The following is a 19967-nucleotide window of genomic DNA, read 5'->3' on the forward strand; positions in this document are numbered from 1 at the left end:
CTCCCGCCGGCCCCGCCCCTCCCCCGCCGCCCCTCGCACCGCGACCTGCCGGCCGCCGGGGAGGGAGGGAGGGAGGGGAGGGGGGGAGCGCGGGCGCCCGAAACGGCCCTGGCGGTGGGAGCGCCGCGCGGGAGGCGCGCGGGCCCGAGGGGGCGGGGGCGGCGGGCGGCGGGCGGCGGGCGGGCGTGCGCGCGCCGGGCGTGGGCGTGGGCGTGGGTAAGAGGCGCGGGCGCGGCGGGAGCCGGGGCACTCGGACGGCCGCTACCCTGGACAGCGCATCCGGGCCGCCGGCGCCGCGATCATGGTGAGTGCCCGCCCCGCCGCCCCCCTTCCTCTCCTCCACCGACGCGCGGGGCGGGAAGGGGCCGGGCGGGGGCGCGGGAGCCGCGGGTTCGGCGGGCCCGGGGCGGCCGCGGTCTCGGGGCTGGGTCCGGCCCCCGCTGCCGGCTCGCGGCCCGCGGGGCGCCCGGGATGCCCGACGCCCCCGCCCCCGCCCCCGCCCCCGCCCGGCCTGCCCCGCCTGCCCCGGGGCATCGGGGGCTTCGTCCGCTAACGGCTGGCCCGGTGCCCCCGCGCCCGCTGCCCCGAGCCTGCGGCCCCGGGGGCGTGTCCCGGCCCGGCTGGGTCTGCCCGGGGCCGTCGGGGGGGCTCCGCGGGTGCCGGGGGGGGTCGGGGGGGTCGGTCCTCTTCCCGACGGCCGCTCGCCGGCTGCCCGGGCCCGGACCCTGTGCTCGCCGCGCCCCGCCCCCCGCCCCCCGCCCGCCGGGACCCCGGGACCCCCGGGAAGGGAAGGTGACGGGGTCCCCGCGTGGCTCCCCGCCACCGCGGGCCTCGCCGGAGGACGCTGATCTCCGTGCCCTCCCCGCTGCCCTGCCGCCCGCAGCCCCGCTGCGCTCCGCCCTCCCGGGCACCGCCGTCCACCCGGTGGTACTTGCAGCCGGCTCCATCTCGAATTTCAGTCTTTTTTTTTTTTTTTCTACTCCACCCACCCCGGTTCCGACTTGCTTCATTCACCCTCCTTGCTCCTTTTTTTTTTTTTTTTTCCATTTTTGGCTTTTATTATTTGACATGCTTTTTTTTTTAGGATTTTATTTTTATTTTTTTTAAAGATTGTATTTATTCATGAGAGGCACAGAGAGAGGGGGGCGGGCAGAGACACAGGCATGGGGAGAAGCAGGCTCCATGCAGGGAGCCCGACGTGGGACTCGATCCTGGGACTCCAGGACCAGGCCCTGGGCTAAAGGTGATGCTATACGGCTGAGCCACCTGGGCTGCCCATGATTTTATTTATTTATTCATCTCTCTCTCTCTCTCTCTCTCTCACACACACACACACACACACACACACACACACACACACACACACACGCAGGCCCCATCCCATGCAGGGAGCCTGATGTGGTGATGCGGGACTGATCCCGATCCCGGGTCTCCAGGATCACCCCCTGAGCCGAAGGCAGGCGCTAAACCGCTGAGCCACTCAGGGATCCCTTGACATACTCTTTTGTTTAAATTCTTGTTTACTGAACGAGTGCCCCCCGCCCCCCGCCAGAATGTAAATGCCAGCATAGAGATTCTTTTCACTTGGTGAGCTGCTCTGTTTCTAGTACCTACGACAGCGCCTGGCACATAGTATGTGCTCCGTAAATGAGAAGATTCACCCCGAACACCAGCATACAGAATGCTGATGTACAAAGGGGAAGCGGCTGTGCAACTGCAAGGATTCTCTATCCAGTTGGCAGTTACAGGGATGAGAGTCTCCAGCCAAGTTTGAGAGGAGGAATGCTCTTGGGAAGGAGGGACTCCGTGTGGTGACCCTTAGTGACAAAAGTGTAGCTGGGCGTCTCTCAATGCTGGAGTCTGTCCCTTCATGCTCTTGACACCTTTGCACATGGAGGGACAACGCATTTTTAGGGCTAACTGGCTCTCTCCTTGGAGGCCTGAACCTTTGTTACAAAATATTACGAATTGTAATGAGTAAGGAAACGAGTCCAAGGATATCACCTTAATTGGATGGAAGAGTCATGGGAATTAATCTACAAGAGCCAAAATAAGGGGCTAGCGCTTATTAGCGCTACCCTGTACTCGTGATACTACCTTTATAGAAAAGTGTTTTTCAGAAACTGTGGGTTTTCAGAGGAGATATTTTTATGCATTTGTCCATATACAAGTTACTTAAAAAAAAATGATGCCGGCAGTGGGCAGGCTTCTGGGGCTTAAATTCAAAAATAAGCTAGTGGGTCAGTTTCAGAAGGACAGTGCTTTGGCTCCAAATCCAACATGAAAAGTTGCTCACGATGTCTGCTAATTAGTCTTATTCCAAAGCATATTATTATTTTTTTCCTCAAGTTCCCTTTTGTTTTCCCATCTCTGTGATGTAAATGTATAGCAATCCTTTGTTTTCAGCCTGGGGACATGTGTTTTTATAATCTGAGCCAGACTGCGTAGTAAAATTGTCTTGAAAATGAGTTTAGCAGTTCTGTGATTGCTTCCTTGGCCAGATAGGTAGTAAAGATGAAAGATGGAAAGAATGATAAATTTGTCTTTGAAATTAAATCCAGCCACCAAACCTAAGTGAAAGACCCCTCATTCTTTTGATCCCAATTTGTATTTATAGGGGATTTTTATGTTATGATTCCAGTCAAAATATCAAGTCATTTTTTCTTCTACTCCTCAAAGCATAGGCTTTTTCAAGGAGTATAAATCCCCTTTTAAGGTATCCAGCTGGGGATACTTAATTCTTGTTCTTTCAACAAAAGGTTGCAATTTCATCCAGCTCCCTTGAAACCATTTTTTTTTTAATTGAAGTTTAATTGAACCCTTCAAAATATTTGAATCAGTTTGGGAGGTTCAGGTGCTCTCATAGTCTGAAAGAGGGTGTTTAAAATTTAAGTGGCTCCATATCAGGTTTGTTATATTCAGAACTCAGGGCCCTTCTGTGGAGGGTTGTGCCCAGGACCATCTTCAACAGCCTACCGTCTAACTTGAAAGTTTTGGATTTTTTCAGAGTGGATTAAAGGCAAGACCTTGCACCAGTAAACTCTAAACTCAACACAGTGAAAATATGCCAACCTGAGTAGCTCAGCAGAATTTTGAAGTTACAAATTTACACATTTGTATCTTAATCAAATTAGGACATCACTGGTACTTCCCTGACTCTGACAGTGGACCATTCTAGTAAATTGTTAGTTTAAATATAACCATTTAACGATTTAAGAGTCGCAGAGTGTGAATTGTTCTGGAATTGATGATGTGGCAGTTTAGACTTTGAGATCTGGAGGGAGTCACAGATTTGAACTCCAACACCAAGATTTAACTGTGTGACCTTGGGCAGGTTAACTTCTTTAGAACATTTTTTTCTATAAAAGAAGACAATGGTATCATTTCATAACGTTGGAAGGAACGAAGAAGATAATGAACCAGATGTGGCTAGTATAGCTCTTTGAGCATTCAGTGAATATTATCTTTTATAATGACGTGTGTTTTGCTCCCATATCTGGCTGTTTCTAGTAGAAATGTGTCAGAATAATATCTGTAACTCTCTCCTGGTTCTCATCCTCTTATGTGATCCTGAAATGTTTTCTTTTATATTGTTTACCGCTCTATATCAGCACTGTCCGGTAGAAATACACAAATTGCGTCTGTAATTTAAAATTTTCTTGTAATCATAGTAAGAGACAGGTGAAATTAATTTTAATAATAGACTTTATTTAACCCAATTCATGCAGATATTATTTCAACATGAAATCAATGTAACAAAATTAGATATACTTTTTTTTTCCTCATATGAAGTCTTTAAAATCTGGTGTGTTTTATACTGACAGCACGTGCAGTTCAGGTGAGCCACAATTTCAAATGCTCCGTAGCTACCTGTGGGGCCGAGTTGCCCCAGGTGATAGTCATCTTCCAAATTTACCTCTTCTCTGCTGGACCCTTCCCACTCGTGAGAACCTCACTGCCACCTAAAACCTGGTGTTACCAAAAGTCAGCTACTCACCTTTCAGACTGTCCTCTGTCTTCCCTTTGGCTGTTAGTAATTCCACCGGCTTTCGGGTCTACGGTGTCTGAAATCGGATTCTTACTCGCCTTTTTCTTTTATATTGTTTATTGTGTAACAGTCTCACTTGTTGAAAGTCTCTTTACATCTTCTCTCTTCTCCAGCCCCCTCTACGTTATTCTTGCCTTTCTTCAGATTTCCTCCTCTGTGGTTTCTTAGTTTTTTGTTTGTTTGTTTGTTTGTTTTTTTACTTTTTCACTTGAAGCTCATTATTTTTTCAAGGCCAGAGTCCTCATTTTCTTCTAGTAGCTTAAAACTTCCGGGTGGGGGTGGGTGGGGGTGCGAGGAGCTCTGGTCCTACTGTGTTTCCAAGGCCCCCCTCCCTGCACTTCCCTTCCTTCTGTGCCTCCTGCCTCTAGAGAAAGGTAGTCCTCTACCTGCCAAGTCCCTGGGCTCCACGTTCTCACCATTCTCTCACAGCTCCTTTGCATACTAAGTTATACGTGCTTTCTATTTCATACCTTATTCCTATGTTTCACACCTTTATCAAATATCCAAAGAAATAGGATTCCTTTAACTGACAATTTGATATTGTGCCAAGGAAAGAAGCACAGATAAAGGAAGGAAAAAAATAAACTACGGGAAGGGAAAATGAAATTATCCTTTGAGCTTCAACTACCTTTCAAGAACTGTCAGTGCACCTGATTAGTAATAACAGCAGCAACAACTGCAACTATGTGACCCCTTACTCAGGGCTTTATAGGAAACAGCACACTTGCCTCTCACCTGATGAACAAAGGCACAAAACAACAGAAAGGTGCTAGACTGAGAGTTAAGAAATCTAGTATCTTTCTAATCTGGCGCTTTTTTTTTTAAAAGATTTTATTTATTTATTCATGAGAGAGACACACAGAGAGAGAGAGAGGCAGAGACAGAGGGAGAAGCAGGCTCCTATTCAGGGAGCATGATGTGGGGGCTCTATCCCAAGTCTCCGGGATCAGGCCCTGGGCTGAAGGCGGTGCTAAACCGCTGAGCCACCGGGGCTGCTCTAGTCTGGCTTTTTTTATTGCCTAGCTCCATTCCCTAAATCACATCACTCTTGAGACACTATTTACTCATCTGCAATATGGGGTATTCTCTTTTCACAAGATTGTTTTGGCAGACCCTGGAGCCTTCACACTGACTCTTCTTGCTGGCTGGCTGGCTCCCTCCCTCTGCCACAGAGCTCTATGGCTATCTTCTTAATTCCTCCTCCCCTCCCTCCTCCCCCTGCCAACACTTTTTTTTTTTCCCTTTTGATCCTAGCCATTCTGGCAGGTGTAAGATATCTCAGTGTGGTTTTCATTTGTATTTCCCTGATTAGTGATGTTGAGCATATTTTTATATGTCTTTATGTCTTGTTTGGAAAATTTTCTCTTCGGGTCCTCTACCCATTTTTTTAATCCTGTCATCTGGGGTTTCTTGGTGTTGAATTGTATAAGTTATTTATGTATTTTGGAAATGAACCCTTTATCAGATACCTCATTTGCAGTCATTTGCATCATTCCATTCAGTAGGTTGCTTTTTTTTGTTGTGTTGTTTTCTTCGCTGTGCAGAAGCTTTTTATTTTGATGTAGTCCCAATAGTGTATTTTTTTTTTGCCTTTGTTTCCCCTGCCTGAGGAGACAGATCTAGAAAAATATCACTAAGGCCAACAAAGAAATTACTGCCTGTCTTCTAGGATTTTTATGGTTTCATGTCTCACATTTAGGTCTTTAATCTATTTTTGAGTTTTTTTTGTGTATGATGTGAGAAGGTGATTCAGTTTCCTTCTTTTGCATGTAGCTGTCAAGTTTTCCCAGCATCATCAATGAGAAGACTATTTCTTTTCCTGTTGTATATTCTTGCTTCCTTTTTCCTAGATTAACCTATAGAAGCATGAGTTCATTATCCTGGGCTCTCTATCCTGTACCATTGATCTATGTGCCTGTTTTTGTGCCAGTACCATACTCTTTTGAGTTCTGTGGCTTTGTAGTATATTTTGAAATCAGATTGCGATGCCTCCAGCTTTGTTCTTCTTCAGATTGCTTTGGCCATGCAGGGTCTTCTTTCTGTGGTTCCATACTAACATTAAGATTATTTATTCTGAGATGTGTGAAAAAGGCTGACTTGATGGTGACTGCATTGAATTTGTATATTCCTTTGGGTAGTATGGACATTTTTAACAATATTATTGTCCCAGTCTATGAGCATGGTATATTTTTTCATTTGTTTATGGCGTCTTCAATTTCTTTTATCGGTGTTTTATACTTTTCAGAGTATAGGTCTTTCACTTCCTTGGTAAGGTTTATTCCTAGGTATTTTATTCTTTTTGGTGCAATGACAAGTGGAATTGTTTCCGTAATTTCTCTTTCTGCTTTGTTAGTATATAGAAGTGCAACAGACTTCTGTATGTTTTATATTTTGCAACCGTACTGAATTCATTTACCATAATGGCATTTTGGTGAAGCCTTTAGGGTTGTCAGTATATAGTATTTTGTCATCTGCTAATAGTGAGTTTTCCTTTTCCCCTACCCATTTGGATACCATTCATTTATTTTCACTGTTTGTTTGCTGCCACTTATAGTTACTGTGTTAAATCAAAGTGGTGACAGTGGGTGTCCTTGTCTTGTTCCCGATCTTAGAGGGAAAACTTTGTTTTTCACCATTGAATATGATGTCAGCTCTGGTTTGTCATATATGGCCTTTATTATGTTGACATATATTCCCTCTAAGCACGTATCGTTGAGCATTTTTTATCACGAGTGGATGTTAAATCTTGTCAGATTCTTCTTTGCGTTTATTGCCATTATCATATGATTATTACCTTTTGCTTCGTTAATGCGGCGTATCACATTGACAGATGTGCAGGTATTGACTAAACTTGCTCCCCAGAATAAATCCCACTTGATCTTGGCATCCTTTTAATGTGTTGTTGGAATTGGCTTGCTAATATTTTGTTGAAGATTTTTGCATCTACTTTCATCAGGTATATTGCCTATAGTTTTCTTTTTTTGTAGTGTCTGGTCTTGGTATCACGGTAATGCTGACCTAGAAGGTATTTGGAAGCTTCCTTTCTCTTCTGTTGTTTGGAAGAGTTTGCGAATTGATGTCAGCTCTTCATTAAATGTGTGGTATACTCACCTGTGAATCCATCTGGTCCTGGGCTTTCGTTTGTTGGGAGGTTTTTGATTACTGATTGAATTTTGTTATTAGTAATTGGTCTGTTCAAATTCTCTGTTTCTTCCTGATTGACTGTTGGAAGATTGTATGTTTCTAAAAATTTATCCATTTCTTCTACGTTCTCATATAATTTTTGTTGGCAAAAATGATTTTTCTTAGTAATCTTTTATGTTCTTTGTATTTCTGTGGTGTTCGTTGTCACTTCTCTTTCATTTTTGGTGTTAGTTACTTGTGTCTTCTCTTTTTTTCTTGGAGTTTGCCTAGAGGTTTATCAATTTTGTTTATCTTTTCAAAGAACCAGTTCTTGATTTCATTAATCTTTCCTTTTTTTAAAAGAAATCTTTTTTTTTAAATTTTTTTAAATTTATTTATGATAGTCACAGAGAGAGAGAGAGAGGAAGAGACACAGGCAGAGGGAGAAGCAGGCTCCTTGCAAGGAGCCCGATGTGGGACTCGATCCCGGGACTCCGGGATCGTGCCCTGGGCCAAAGGCAGGCGCCAAACCGCTGCGCCACCCAGGGATCCCTAAAAGAAATCTTTCATATATTCCTCAATCTTTATTATTTCCTTCTTCTGATTTTGTGCCTGGATGATCTATCCATTGTTGTAAGTGGGTGTTAAAGTCCCCTGCTATTATTGTATTACTGTCCTTTTCACTATTTATATATTCACGTGCTCAACTGTTGGGTGTATAGATAGTCACAATTATTTCCTTTTGTTATATTGGTCCCTTTATCATTATGTAATGTCATTCTTTATGCAGTCTTTGTTTGAAAGTCTGTTTTGTCGATAGCTAGTTTGGCTTTTTAAAATTATTCTTTTGCACCTCTCTTTGCATGAAATATTTTTTTCCATACCTTCACTTTCCATCTTACGTATTTTTATATCTGCAGTGGATCTCTTATAGGCAGCATGTAAACATATAGGACTTTTTTTTTTTTTAATTTGGTCATCCTGTATCTTTTGGCACATTTAGACCATTTACATTTAAAGTAATTATTGATAGGTATGTACTCACTGCCATTTTGTTAAATGTTTTCTGGGTTTTTTTTTTTCTTTGTTCTCTGTTCCTTTTCCCCCTTGCTCTCTTTCCTTGTGGTTCATGATTTTCTTTAGTGTTATGTTTGCCTTTCTTTCTCTTTGTTTTTTATGTATTTGTTAGAGGTTTTTGTTTGTGGGTTCCATTAGGTTCATATGTAACATCTATACAGCAGTTTATATATATGTGTGTATATATATTTTAAGATTTTATTTATTCATGAGAGACGACACAGAGAGTGAGAGGCAGAGGGAGAAGCAGGCTCCATGCAGGAAGCCCAATGTGGGACTTGATCCTGGGACTCTGGGATCATACCCTGAGCCAAAGGCAGACGCTCAACCCCTGAGCCACCCAGACATCCCTATAGCAGTTTATATTAAGTTGATGGTCACTTAAGTTCACACACATTCTAAGAAAACTATTTGTGCTCTTCTGTCACATTTTATGTATTAAGTTCCCTTAACAAATCTTTATGATCGATTTTGCTACTTGTGTTCTGTAACCTGCGTAGTAGGTTTGTAAGTGATTGTTAAACTATATTTACTGTATGTTTGCTTTTATTCATGAAACTTTGTCCTTTCATAATTTTCTAATTCTGAAAATTTCATAATTCCAATTTTGACTCTTCCTTTTAATGAAGTCCCTTTAACATTTCCTCTAAAGCCAATTTAGCAGTGGTGAACTCCTTTACCTTCTATTTGTCTGGGAAACTCTCTCTCCTATTCTGAATGATAATCTTGCTATTGTTGTTTTTCCCTTTCAACGCTTTGAATATATCCTCCACTCTCTTCTGGCCTGCAGAGTTTCTGCTGAAAAATTAGCAGATAGCTTCCTGGGATTTCCCTAATTCATTTGTGATTAGTTGCTCCTCTCTTGCTGCTTTTAAAATGCTCTGCTTAGGGGATCCCTGGGTGGCTCAGCAGTTTAGTGCCTGCCTTTGGCCCAGGGCGCGATCCTGGAGTACCGGGATCGAGTCCCACGTCGGGCTCCCGGCATGGAGCCTGCTTCTCCCTCCTCCTGTGTCTCTGCCTCTCTCTCTCTTTCTCTCTCTATCATAAATAAATAAATAAATCTTTTAAAAAAAGCTCTGCTTATTTGTAATCTTTAACAGTTTAGTTATTACATATCATGGTGTGGATCTCCTTGGTTCATCTTGTTTGGAGCTCTCTGCTTCTTGAACCTAGAAGTGTGTCTCCTTCTCTAGGTTAGGAAGTGTTCAGCTATTATTTCTTCAAATATAATTTCTGCCCCTTTCTCTCTTGTCCCTCTGAGACCCATATAATACAAATGTTCCTTCCCTTGATGTTGCCCAATAGATCCCTTAACCTTTTCTCCTTTCTTTTCTTTTTCTATTTGCTTTGCTTTTTTGCTGTCCAGCTTGGGTGCTTTCTATTACGTTGTCTTGTAGATTGCCAATCTGTTCTGCATCCTCTAATCTATTGTTGATTCCCTCTAGTGTATTTTTTCATTTCAGTTATTGCTTAGTACTTTCTTAAATAGAGTGCTTAGGGTAGTCTAATTAAAACTAAAACCTGACTTACCATATTCACACATGCCTGATCCCCTACTCTCCTATATTTTTTCATAGCACTTGATTTATTCATTTATATAATACTTGGTACCTTTAATAATTATTATTTGCAGTGATTTTTCTGCGTCCCTTCATGACATGTCCTTTCATGTCCCCTTTTGTTTGCAAGCTTCATGAGGAGAGATTTTTGTTTGCTTTGCTTAGTAAAGTATCTCAAGTATCTAGACTAATGCCTAACCTATGGTAAATGCTAAACAGTTATTTACTGATAAAGTGAAGGTCAATTTTGCTGGTTTTCCATGCAATGATCTTTTCTCATCAATCTCATTTACTACCCATAAAATATTAATTTGGAAATGCATATCTGCTTTGCAAACATGTCCATATACAGTTCTTTTAAAGACCATTATCTCTTAATGCATTTATAATTATTTATCATAGTTGAGTTTAGGCACGTTTCAGTAATGTAGTTGTTTCATCCATGCATATATACTTGTGTAACTTTTTAGTAAATGATGATGTATATGTGTTCCTACAACTATATTTACATTTCACAATCATTATATTTGTGGAAAGGGTCAGGTTATGTCATTTCTAAGTAGTAAAACCTGTAATTTTAAGTTCTCCTTGAAATTAAAATGTGTATGCATTTCTATAATTATATTTTCTTCCAGTAATATAATTTGTAGATGGGGCCAAGGTATGTTGTTATTTTTACATAATGAAATCTACAAGTAATAGCATTAAATTCTTACTGAAATTGAAAATGAATATCTTAATAGTAATATAAACAAAGCGATGCTTTATGAATTTACTGAGTAATTATTTTGATTTTTACATATACGTTGTTTTGGCTTTTAGTTATCACTTGAATACACTGCAAGTGTACTTATTTTATATTTATTAATCACTTAATATGTGTAGAAGTGCACTGGAAAACATTTACCTCTTTTGAAACCTTACAAAAAACTTTTGAGAGAGGCAAGTCCTGTATCAATGAACCTACTTTACAACTGAGAAAATTGAGTGTCAAAGAATAAATAATTTATCTAAGGTCACATACTAGAGGTAGCAAAACCAGATATAAATCTTCTGATCCAAAAACATTACCTGTTTTATTCCATATAGTCTTATCCATGAACTGGTATAAATGTATTCTTCTCACAAAAATGTGATGAAAGCCATAGTACTCTTCTCTATTATCATAGATGAGAATGGACGAATCAAAATGACTTTTCCATGTAGTTTCTTCCCCGCAAATTTTAAGAATAGATGGATAGGTAAATATATATTTGTATTTATATATATATAATACATGTCTTTGCATGTTACATAGATTATATGTATGTATTTAAATATGTAAACAAATATATACAACCTAATGATCCATTTCCAATATTTGGAAAATGGAGCACGCCAGGAAAGTGTTTGTGTGTTTTTTTGTTTTGTTTTGAGAGAGAGAATCTCAAGCAGGCCCCACACCTAGCATGTAACCCAACAGGGGGCTTGATCTCATGATCCTGAAATCATGACCTGAGCATAAATTAAAAGTTAAAAGCTTAACCAGCTGAGCCACCTAGGTGCCCTGCGAAAGTGTTATGTTGTTCATGGTCACTTACATTTAAAATATGTACATATGAAACTTAATCCACTAGTGTGATAAATGTGTTTATTAGTATAATAAATAGAACACCCATCTAGCAGACAATTAAATAATATATTTGCAAATAAGTAAAGTGGTTCACTGTTTTCCGACCAAATGACTGCAGTATTAAGACACTGATCAGAAGGGCACCTTAGTTAGGCATCTGATCTAACTCAGGTCATGATCTCAGGGTCAAGAGACTGAGCCTTGTGTGGAACTCTGCACTCAGTGGGAAGTCTAGGATTCTCTCCCTCTCCTTCTGCCCCCACCCCCACAAATAAACGAATGAATAAATAAATCTTTAAAAAAAAAGACCTTGATCAGAGAGACCAATGGTAGCTTTGCACATAAACTTTTGTTTCATAATGACAATTTATCATCTGAGTTTACTTGCAACACTTAAAGACTTAAATGATTGATTTTTCCATATTGCTAAGCAATTGAATCTTTGAGTTTAACAGATATTATGACTACTTGGGGACCCTTAGTTTTTGGCAGGGTCAAAAGTTTATCAGCTGTTACACTGAAGTTAGATTAGTTAGTTAGAGTCAGATTAAAAATTAACTCAAACCTCAAACCTTTAAAGAAGAAAACAGAAGGTGTCCATAAAGCAAAAATAGGCCATTTTTAATTGTCCATAAAAATTAGTTCTGATCAGCTTATTTTCTTTGCCTCTGAGAGGTCTATGTGGTATTCTCTGACTGGTGGAAAGAGGGAACCTAGACTTTGACCTTTTCTGCCCTCATTCAGAGGCTTTCCTTAAATTGTTACAAGGAAGATTTATTCTTTTGGGCTAGCAGCTTCCTTGATTTTTGGAAATGCACATTTGGGGAATGTTTTAATGTCAGTGGTACAGTTATACTTAAGGGGGGGGTGCTTTGGGCTCTTAGGAAAATATTCAGTTGCATTTCCTTCTAGGACAACCCAGTCAAGATTGCCCTTTGGGGTTACTTCACATCCCTTCCTCCACAGGCTAGGGATTGTTACTCCTTTGTGTTCTTCAAGGTAAGCATTAGCCCCTTTCTCTTGATCATTTTTGTGCTCAAGACTCCTAAAAAGAAATGGCATGTATCACAATTTACTTTGAGATTAACTGCCTGAAGTCTGTTTCAAACTCACTAGTGCAGAGCAACCATACTACTTAAAAAAAAAAATTTTTTTTAAATTTAAAAGTCTATCTATCTATATCTCCAAACATACAACACAGGTAACTTCTTTATTGAACCAAGAATGTGGTCAGGACCAGGCGGTGTTTGGTGATTGAGGAGTCAAAGTCATCACAATTGATAAGACTGAGATCAAGATTGTATTTGTGATACCAGAGTACTCAGATGAGTCAATTTAGTGAGAGGAGAAAAAAACAACAACAAACCAGTTGTCTGACAGATAGTATGGATAGAAGGAGCAAGAGCTTGGGACATGTTTAAATGCATATTCTCAAACTAAATGAAGCCTGACCTACTGAATCACAGTCTCTGCATTGGGGGGGCTTTGGAATTTGCGTGCCAGGAATCAAGTCCATCGAAATCTGGAATCCAATATTCTAGGGGTTCAGAGGAATGAACTAACAAAAATAATTAGTGTATGCTTCATGAAGAAGTTGGGATTGACACTAGATCTTGACTGGGTTGGATTTTGATGTATAGGAAAAGGAGGAATGTAGAATCAAGCAGAACATTGCATTTAGGGGAAGTAACCAGGTAAGTAAGGATCCAGAAAGCAATAACATATATATTTGAGAAACACTACACTGTGAGCATCTTATGGACAAGGCCATATGTCCTTCCAGAGCCTAGCTTACATTTAGGTGCTCAGTAAATGATTTTTGAACTGTGAAGGTTGTGGACCAACAGGGGCATGTGATGGATCAAGTTGGGTTTTTGAAGAGTCTTGAATCTGAGGCCAAGAAATTCCTTCCAGATTTTGTAAACAAAGTTTTTGAAATGGAGAGTCAAATGATGACAGTGTCAGTTAGGGTGATTAACCTGGTTTCTGTAATACATGGGCTGAGAGAGCCTGGATAAGGAGGTTATAAAGGGGTTGAACTAATATGTCAGTACTCCCTTATTTTCATGTTGTCGACATTTGAAAAAGTTATTTCTTGAACCACACACTCCTGGGGTTAATTCTCTATCTCCTCTATAAAGTGTGTTATAATAACACATGATGAAGATCGGATCACATAAAATAGCCTGTTTATAAGCTCCTCATAATATACAAGGTAGCTGATGGTGTATATTCAGAACTGGTGTCTGTAACCCACAGAAACTCAGTCCTTTTCATCGTTACAAACCTAGCTTTTTCTATGTCTGGAAGAGAGAATATCTGTTAAACTAACTTGATTAATCTACATTTACTGACATTTTAAAAATCTTCCAAGTTTTTGTGACCATGGATCTTAGTTTAATTCAGAACATTTTCTGGAGAGAAGGAAAAAGTAATAAAGATTTTTTTTTAAAGATTTTATTTATTTATTCATGAGGGACACACACGGGGCGGGGGGGGGGGTGGGGCACAGACACAGGCGGAGGAAGAAGCAGGTTCCATGCAGGGAGCCCTACGTGGGACTCGATCCTGGTCTCCAGGATCACACCCTGGGCTGAAGGCGGCACCAAACTGCTGAGCCACCCAGGCTGCCCAGTTAATAAAGATTTCATTGTCTGATATTTAGTACCTTTTCTTCAGGCTGCAGAAGTTCTGTTAATTAGCAAAAAATGAAAAACCAAGCTACATGCTAGTTTCAAAACAGTTTTTCCTGCTGAATAATTCTCACCTATCCATGCACTTGTGTTAGGAAACTGAATGTATTTTGAAAATCCTGAGAGCTTCACATAATCAGATTAAACCTTAACTGTTTGCCCAACTGCCTGCATCAAATTGCCTACATCTTGAGCTTCTTAATAGTGCTTAACCTAATGCCTTAACCCCTAAAAATTTACCCTATGAGAAAACATACCTTCCTCTCTCTGCCTTGACCCCTGGATCATCATCATTTCAGTACTAGAACCCTAAATAGAAATTATTGGATTTGCATACTGTATTTGAAGTAATGAGGAAAGAGAAAACATATATACATAATTTGTTTTCCTAGATTTCCCATGTCAGCTTGGAAGCAGTGAAAATTGATTATAAACGTCAGTGTATGGGTAAAAATGAAATAAGCAGATAATATAGGACTTATTTTGCATGACCTAGGAGGAGACTGTGTTAGACTAAGATGAGGGGGAAAAAGGGGAAGACCCATCAGACACATTGAGGGCAGCAAAGAGACCAGCCTGGCTGGTAGGAGGCTGTTGCATCAAGGACTAGACCCAGCAAGGCCGGAGGAATAAAATCTCTGGGTTTCTGGTTCAAGCTCCATGAGGCCCTCTGGCATAAAATTATTTCCTATTATTTTGTCTTACATGGCTTAACTCCCTATCAGTTCATTTTCAAATCAAATAGGATAGCAGCTTCGGTTTCTGGCAGCGTCCCCAGTGGTGATAATCAAAATGTCCTTTTGATCCTGTAAACTTTTCAATTTACAGAACACTTTCAGAACATCCTCTCAGTTGAGGTTATTTAGTTAGTTGCTTTTGTATTGTCTTTATTTACTTATCATTTGTGCCCCTCGCCCCACACTACAATATGAGTTCTGTAAGGGCACAGACTTTGTATGTCTGGTTTACCACTGTAATTTCAGTGCTGGGATTGTGCCTGCGTGTAATAGACACTCAGAATACTCGTTGGATAAATGGACAGCTGTGTACACTAGCTCTCCCTTGTTTGAGGAAACTGAGACTCCGATTCTTTTATCAGGAGTCCTACAGCTAGCAAGTGGTGGATTGGGGAATTCAGACCCTTTTTATACCTGTGTCTCTTGTCTTCTACTCTGTTGCTTATTTCATTACACCAGTTGGCTTTCCTGTGTGTGCTCCTAAAATGAGCACAACCAGTGGCTTTCCTGATATTCATGGTATTTTCAGTATGACTTATACAAACCATAAAAAGTGACAGGCTTGACTGTATCAACATTTAAAATTGAGACAGTAAAAGACACCATAGGCAAAGATTTTAAAAAATCAAGCAACAGGGGTATCTAGGTGCCTCAGTCCAACTCTTGATTTCAGCTCAGGTCACGATCTCAGGGTCATGAGATTGAGCCCCACGTAGGGCTCCACAGTCCCCTCCCCCGTGGGGCCTGCTTGAAATTCTCGTCCTCTGCCCCTCTGCCCCCAGCTTGCACACATCTGTATGTGTGCGCACCCTCTCTCTTTAAACAAAATATTTTTTTAAAAAATCAAGCAACAGACTAGGAGGTAGTATTTGCAATCTACATTAATATAGGTTGTTATATATACAAATGACTTTTATAAATCAAACAGAAGACAAGCAATTCATTAGAAACATATGTAAGAGTTATTAAATGGCAGCTCGCTGAAGAGGAAACCTGCACAGCCAGGAAACTTTGAAAGACACACTCCACTGCAGTAGTAGCAAGGAAATGCAAATTAAAACCATGCCACAACCCTGAACTTGGGAATAATTTAAAAGATAGGCAGTAGCAAGTCCCATAAATTCATAAGAGCAATATGGTAGTTTTTACTAAAATTGAACATGTATTCCCCAAATAATCTAGCAATTCCACAACTAGACTTCCTTTCAGAGAAATTCTCACTTATGAAAACAAGGAGATTTGTACAAAGCAACATTGTTTGTAATAGAAAACCCAGAAACAACCTAAAATTCCTTCATAAGGAAATGGATAAGTAACAATATAAAATATTCACATGATGAAATATTATATAGCAGTTACAGTGAATTATTTTACATGTAATATCATGAATAGATTAAGCAACAAAAAGATAAGTGTGATATGACTTCTATATGTATCTTTAAAATGTATAAAGCAATGCTGTTTTTATTTGTGAATATATGTATATAAATGTGTAGAAACATGGACAAAAAGGCCTAACATATTTATTAAAACAGTTACATCTGAGGAAGGAACGAGAGACAAAAGATTAGGGAGATTTACAAAGGGAATGACAACGTTATCAATTATACTTTGTTCCGTAGTTCCAAGTACCTAGTAGGTACATTCAAGAAATATTGAATTAATTTGAAAAGATTTGAAACTGCTATGACACAATTTTCAATGTATGTGATATATTTATTTTGTAGTTCTCTACAGTTTTTGCCTTTACATTTTTTCCCAAGTTAAAAATCAGTTTGGATTTAGCATCTGCGTTAGTCTCAGGTCAGAGATGTGTTAAGTATAGAACATGTAGGACAGATGAGTCACAAGGCAGGAGGGCCTTCTTTTGTTTTCTTAAACCCTAGTCCTTTTCTCTTGGCTGACTGAATTAAGCTTTCCGAGGTCAGACTCTGGTGGCATCTGTGTAGTTCTAGAGAATGAAAGGACTTACTGAACCAGGGCATGTTGGTCATTCTCAGTGTCAATTAAAGGAATAAGGATATTTTCTTAAGTGCAAAAAGAGAGCGAATAGCCATATACTGACAACGATAGCAAATAAGTTGCATTCTTACTGTGTCCAAGGTTCTGAGAACCTTTCCTGCAGCCACTCATCCCCACAGCAGCCCTGGGAGTTAGCAGCGTCATTTAGTCCTTTCCTTCATAAGCCAGTTAATCAGTAGGAAAGAAGGGAAGAGCCTGTGACCCTTATTACAACTTGGAGGCAGTTTACTCTTCTGAGGGGGAGACTTGGGACTCAAATTATCCAATCAGTCATCAGCCCATTTGTCTACACCCCTCTAGCTGAAGACTTTATCGTCAGAGAAGAAGATTGTGCATCTTATTCCTAATGTATTCAACTAACTAATGCTTGTGGAAGGAGGAAGGAAGGAAAGATCAGATGACACAGTAGGGAAGAGAAGGAGGGCAGGAAAGGAGGCTGGGAGAATCTGGCTTCCCTGAGCCTGGTTAGCCAGGAAAGGCATTGCTGTGAGATGCCTGTTGTCAATTTATGAGGGGCTCTCAAGTGAAAGAAGGAAGGAAAAAAAAAGCACCAGCTGTGTGGAGTTTCAGGTTGATGGGGGAACCATTGAGCAGAGAAAGATTTTTGGCTCAAAATAAGGGTTTTCCGCAAACAAAAAACATTTTAAAAACAGAATGTGCTACCTTGCGAAGTAGTGAGAAAACTTTCTCAGGAGGTTTTTCCAGGAAGATGGGTGAATTTCTATCAGAATTATCATAGAAAGTGGTTATTTCCAGCTTTGGGTGGAAAGTTGAGTTAGATGTCCATGATTCTCCGAATTTATGAGCGCCAGTAAGCTGCTCATTGATTCAACTAAGGTTCAAAACATCATTCTGTATTTTTCCTATGTTTCTATCCATCAGAAGAAGTCTGGACTATGCAGGGCTCATTCGTATGGCTTTATAGTGCTGCTTTGTGATGGGAAAGGAACTAACATTACTGTAATATTTTAAACGTTATTTTTCACAAAACAAGTGTAAGTTTAAGAAATGGAGAAGTAATCACATCAAAAATTTCAAATTTAGAAATTGGCAATAAATCCTGATATTTCTTCAATTTTTGTATGTTGCATATATATAGAACTAAAGGCTCTTTTGTAGGAGTTAAGAGTGTGGAATTACACGTGGATAATAGCACAAAGGTATACTTATTTTACTAATTTTAAAATGTAGTAGGATGCTTTGAGGCATATCCATGTTCCATGAATACTTGTCATAAAGTCTTTGTTTCTCACTCAGCAGTAGCTAATTCAATCATAAGGGAGGGTGTTTTTTCTTTTCTTGTATTATGTAAATGAGGTTCAAGATGACAAAACTTATTGTTGCCAGAGTCAAGACAGACAAGAACCTGGGTTTCTTAATTCATATTCCAGTGCTTTCTGCCTCATTGTGACAATTACTGACTTGATAGTGAAGCAGTTAGGTTTACTAAGTGGCCAAATGTAGGGCATTCCCTTTGAGAGATCCTATGGAATTGGGAAAGCTCATATATGTTAAATAGGATTTTTAATTAACATACATAACTTTGAGTTTATCCTGCATTCTGACATTCTGCTAAGTGCACACAAGCTATTGTTACGGGTTTGGCATGAACATGTTTTATTCTAAAAGATTTAAGCTAGAGTAACCATTGCTGCCATGGAGTTAAATGGCTTTCTCTGTGAATACATTCAAGTGACTCCTATGGTAGATAATTCTAGAGACTGAAGGAGTTAGAATTAACAGTTAGGTGAAAATCAGACTACTCACTCCAGTCCTTCAGAGGGAAGAGCTAGAGAAAGTAGCAAATCAGCGTTGTAAGGTTTTCTGGAAGGAAACACTGTAAGGGTTTTTTCCCCTCTGTTACCAGCTGTCACCTTCCTAAGTCTCTGGGACCTAAGAGTCCGATATTAATGAGACAATGGACATGAAGAAAATACTAATAAACAGCCTCCATTTCCCCACAATCCCTAGTCTGTCTAGAGAAACAAAGGAGGCTCTCTATTTAAGAATCCAGTTCTTGGTGGCTGTCCCAGAGATCTGCAATATAACACTTCATTCCCAAGACTGGGATTAATATATGAGTTGGCCCGTTCCTCCTGTTACAGCCAAGAAGGATCACAAAGGATTTCCTACCACATGCTCCCCAACTATGTTGGCAGCACAGCATTGTCTGACCTTTGAGCCCAGCTTGTGACCAGCAACAGGAGTCACCTTCATTTTCAGTCTTGGGTCTATTTTAAAGCTATGCAAATGAGTTGGCTAGACTTTCTCCTTTAAATGACAAAAACTTCAGAGCCTGACATCTTTAGCTTTTCTAATATGTCTGAATGCAACATATTTATTTTTACACAGTCAAGCTGGAAAACTTCCCATAGGTCTTTACTTCTCCAGTGACTAATTTTGACTCTTATTTGAGAAGCCACTGGAAGTGGTCATCAGGGGAGGTCACTAGGGAAGTGGAAGTGGAAGCCAGGCTCTCATAACTGTTCAATTCTGCTTCCACTGTATCTTCTTGAAGATGTCTGATCCGGTGTCGTCTTGAAGAAAACTTGGGACTGTTTGCCACCCACCCCTTCCCCTACCCAGAGTCACTGTCCATGAGTGTTTACTGACTTTATCCTTTCCTTCTAGAGGTTGGAGGGAAAACACTGTAGCCGTACTGGTTAACATTTTGATAATGATACAGTTCTAAAAAGCTATATTTAAAAAGAAAATCTTTGAGTGCTGAAAAGCTAACACTAAGTGAAGACATCTGCCAAGAAAACATTTTTAAAATCTAAGATCGTGAAGTTAACAGTGTAATTTGTGTATGTTTCTTTTATGGAAGTCAAAGGGATAGATTGATGCACTCACTTTTTTTTTTTTTAGGATTTTATTTATTTATTCATGAGAGACACACAGAGAGGCAGAAACCTAGGCAGAGGGAGAAGCAGGCTCCATGCAGGAAGCCTGCCGTGGGACTCGATCCAGGGACTCCAGGATCATGCCCTGAGCCAAAAGCAGACGCTCAACCACTGAGCCACCCAGGTGTCCCAATGCACTCACTTTTTAAAGAAAAACTGGTTAGAGTCTCTTAAAATGGTTGTGCTTCTCTAA

General features: G+C 40.4%; 1 protein-coding gene across 1 annotated transcript in view; it reads left to right on the forward strand.

The window, feature by feature from the left end:
- The first annotated feature begins 264 nt into the window (after positions 1 to 264).
- Positions 265 to 19967, forward strand: part of ELOVL2 (ELOVL fatty acid elongase 2) — a 63474-nt gene continuing 43771 nt past the window's right edge. Inside the window, exon 1 of the mRNA XM_055322847.1 lies at positions 265 to 304. Within this exon, the coding sequence (XP_055178822.1) occupies positions 302 to 304 (3 nt within the window). The 5' untranslated portion in view covers positions 265 to 301. The remainder of the gene's footprint in view (positions 305 to 19967) is intronic.

This window comes from Nyctereutes procyonoides, unplaced genomic scaffold, assembly GCF_905146905.1.
Source record: "Nyctereutes procyonoides isolate TBG_1078 unplaced genomic scaffold, NYPRO_anot_genome, whole genome shotgun sequence".
In the NCBI taxonomy this organism is placed as follows: Eukaryota; Metazoa; Chordata; class Mammalia; order Carnivora; family Canidae; genus Nyctereutes; species Nyctereutes procyonoides.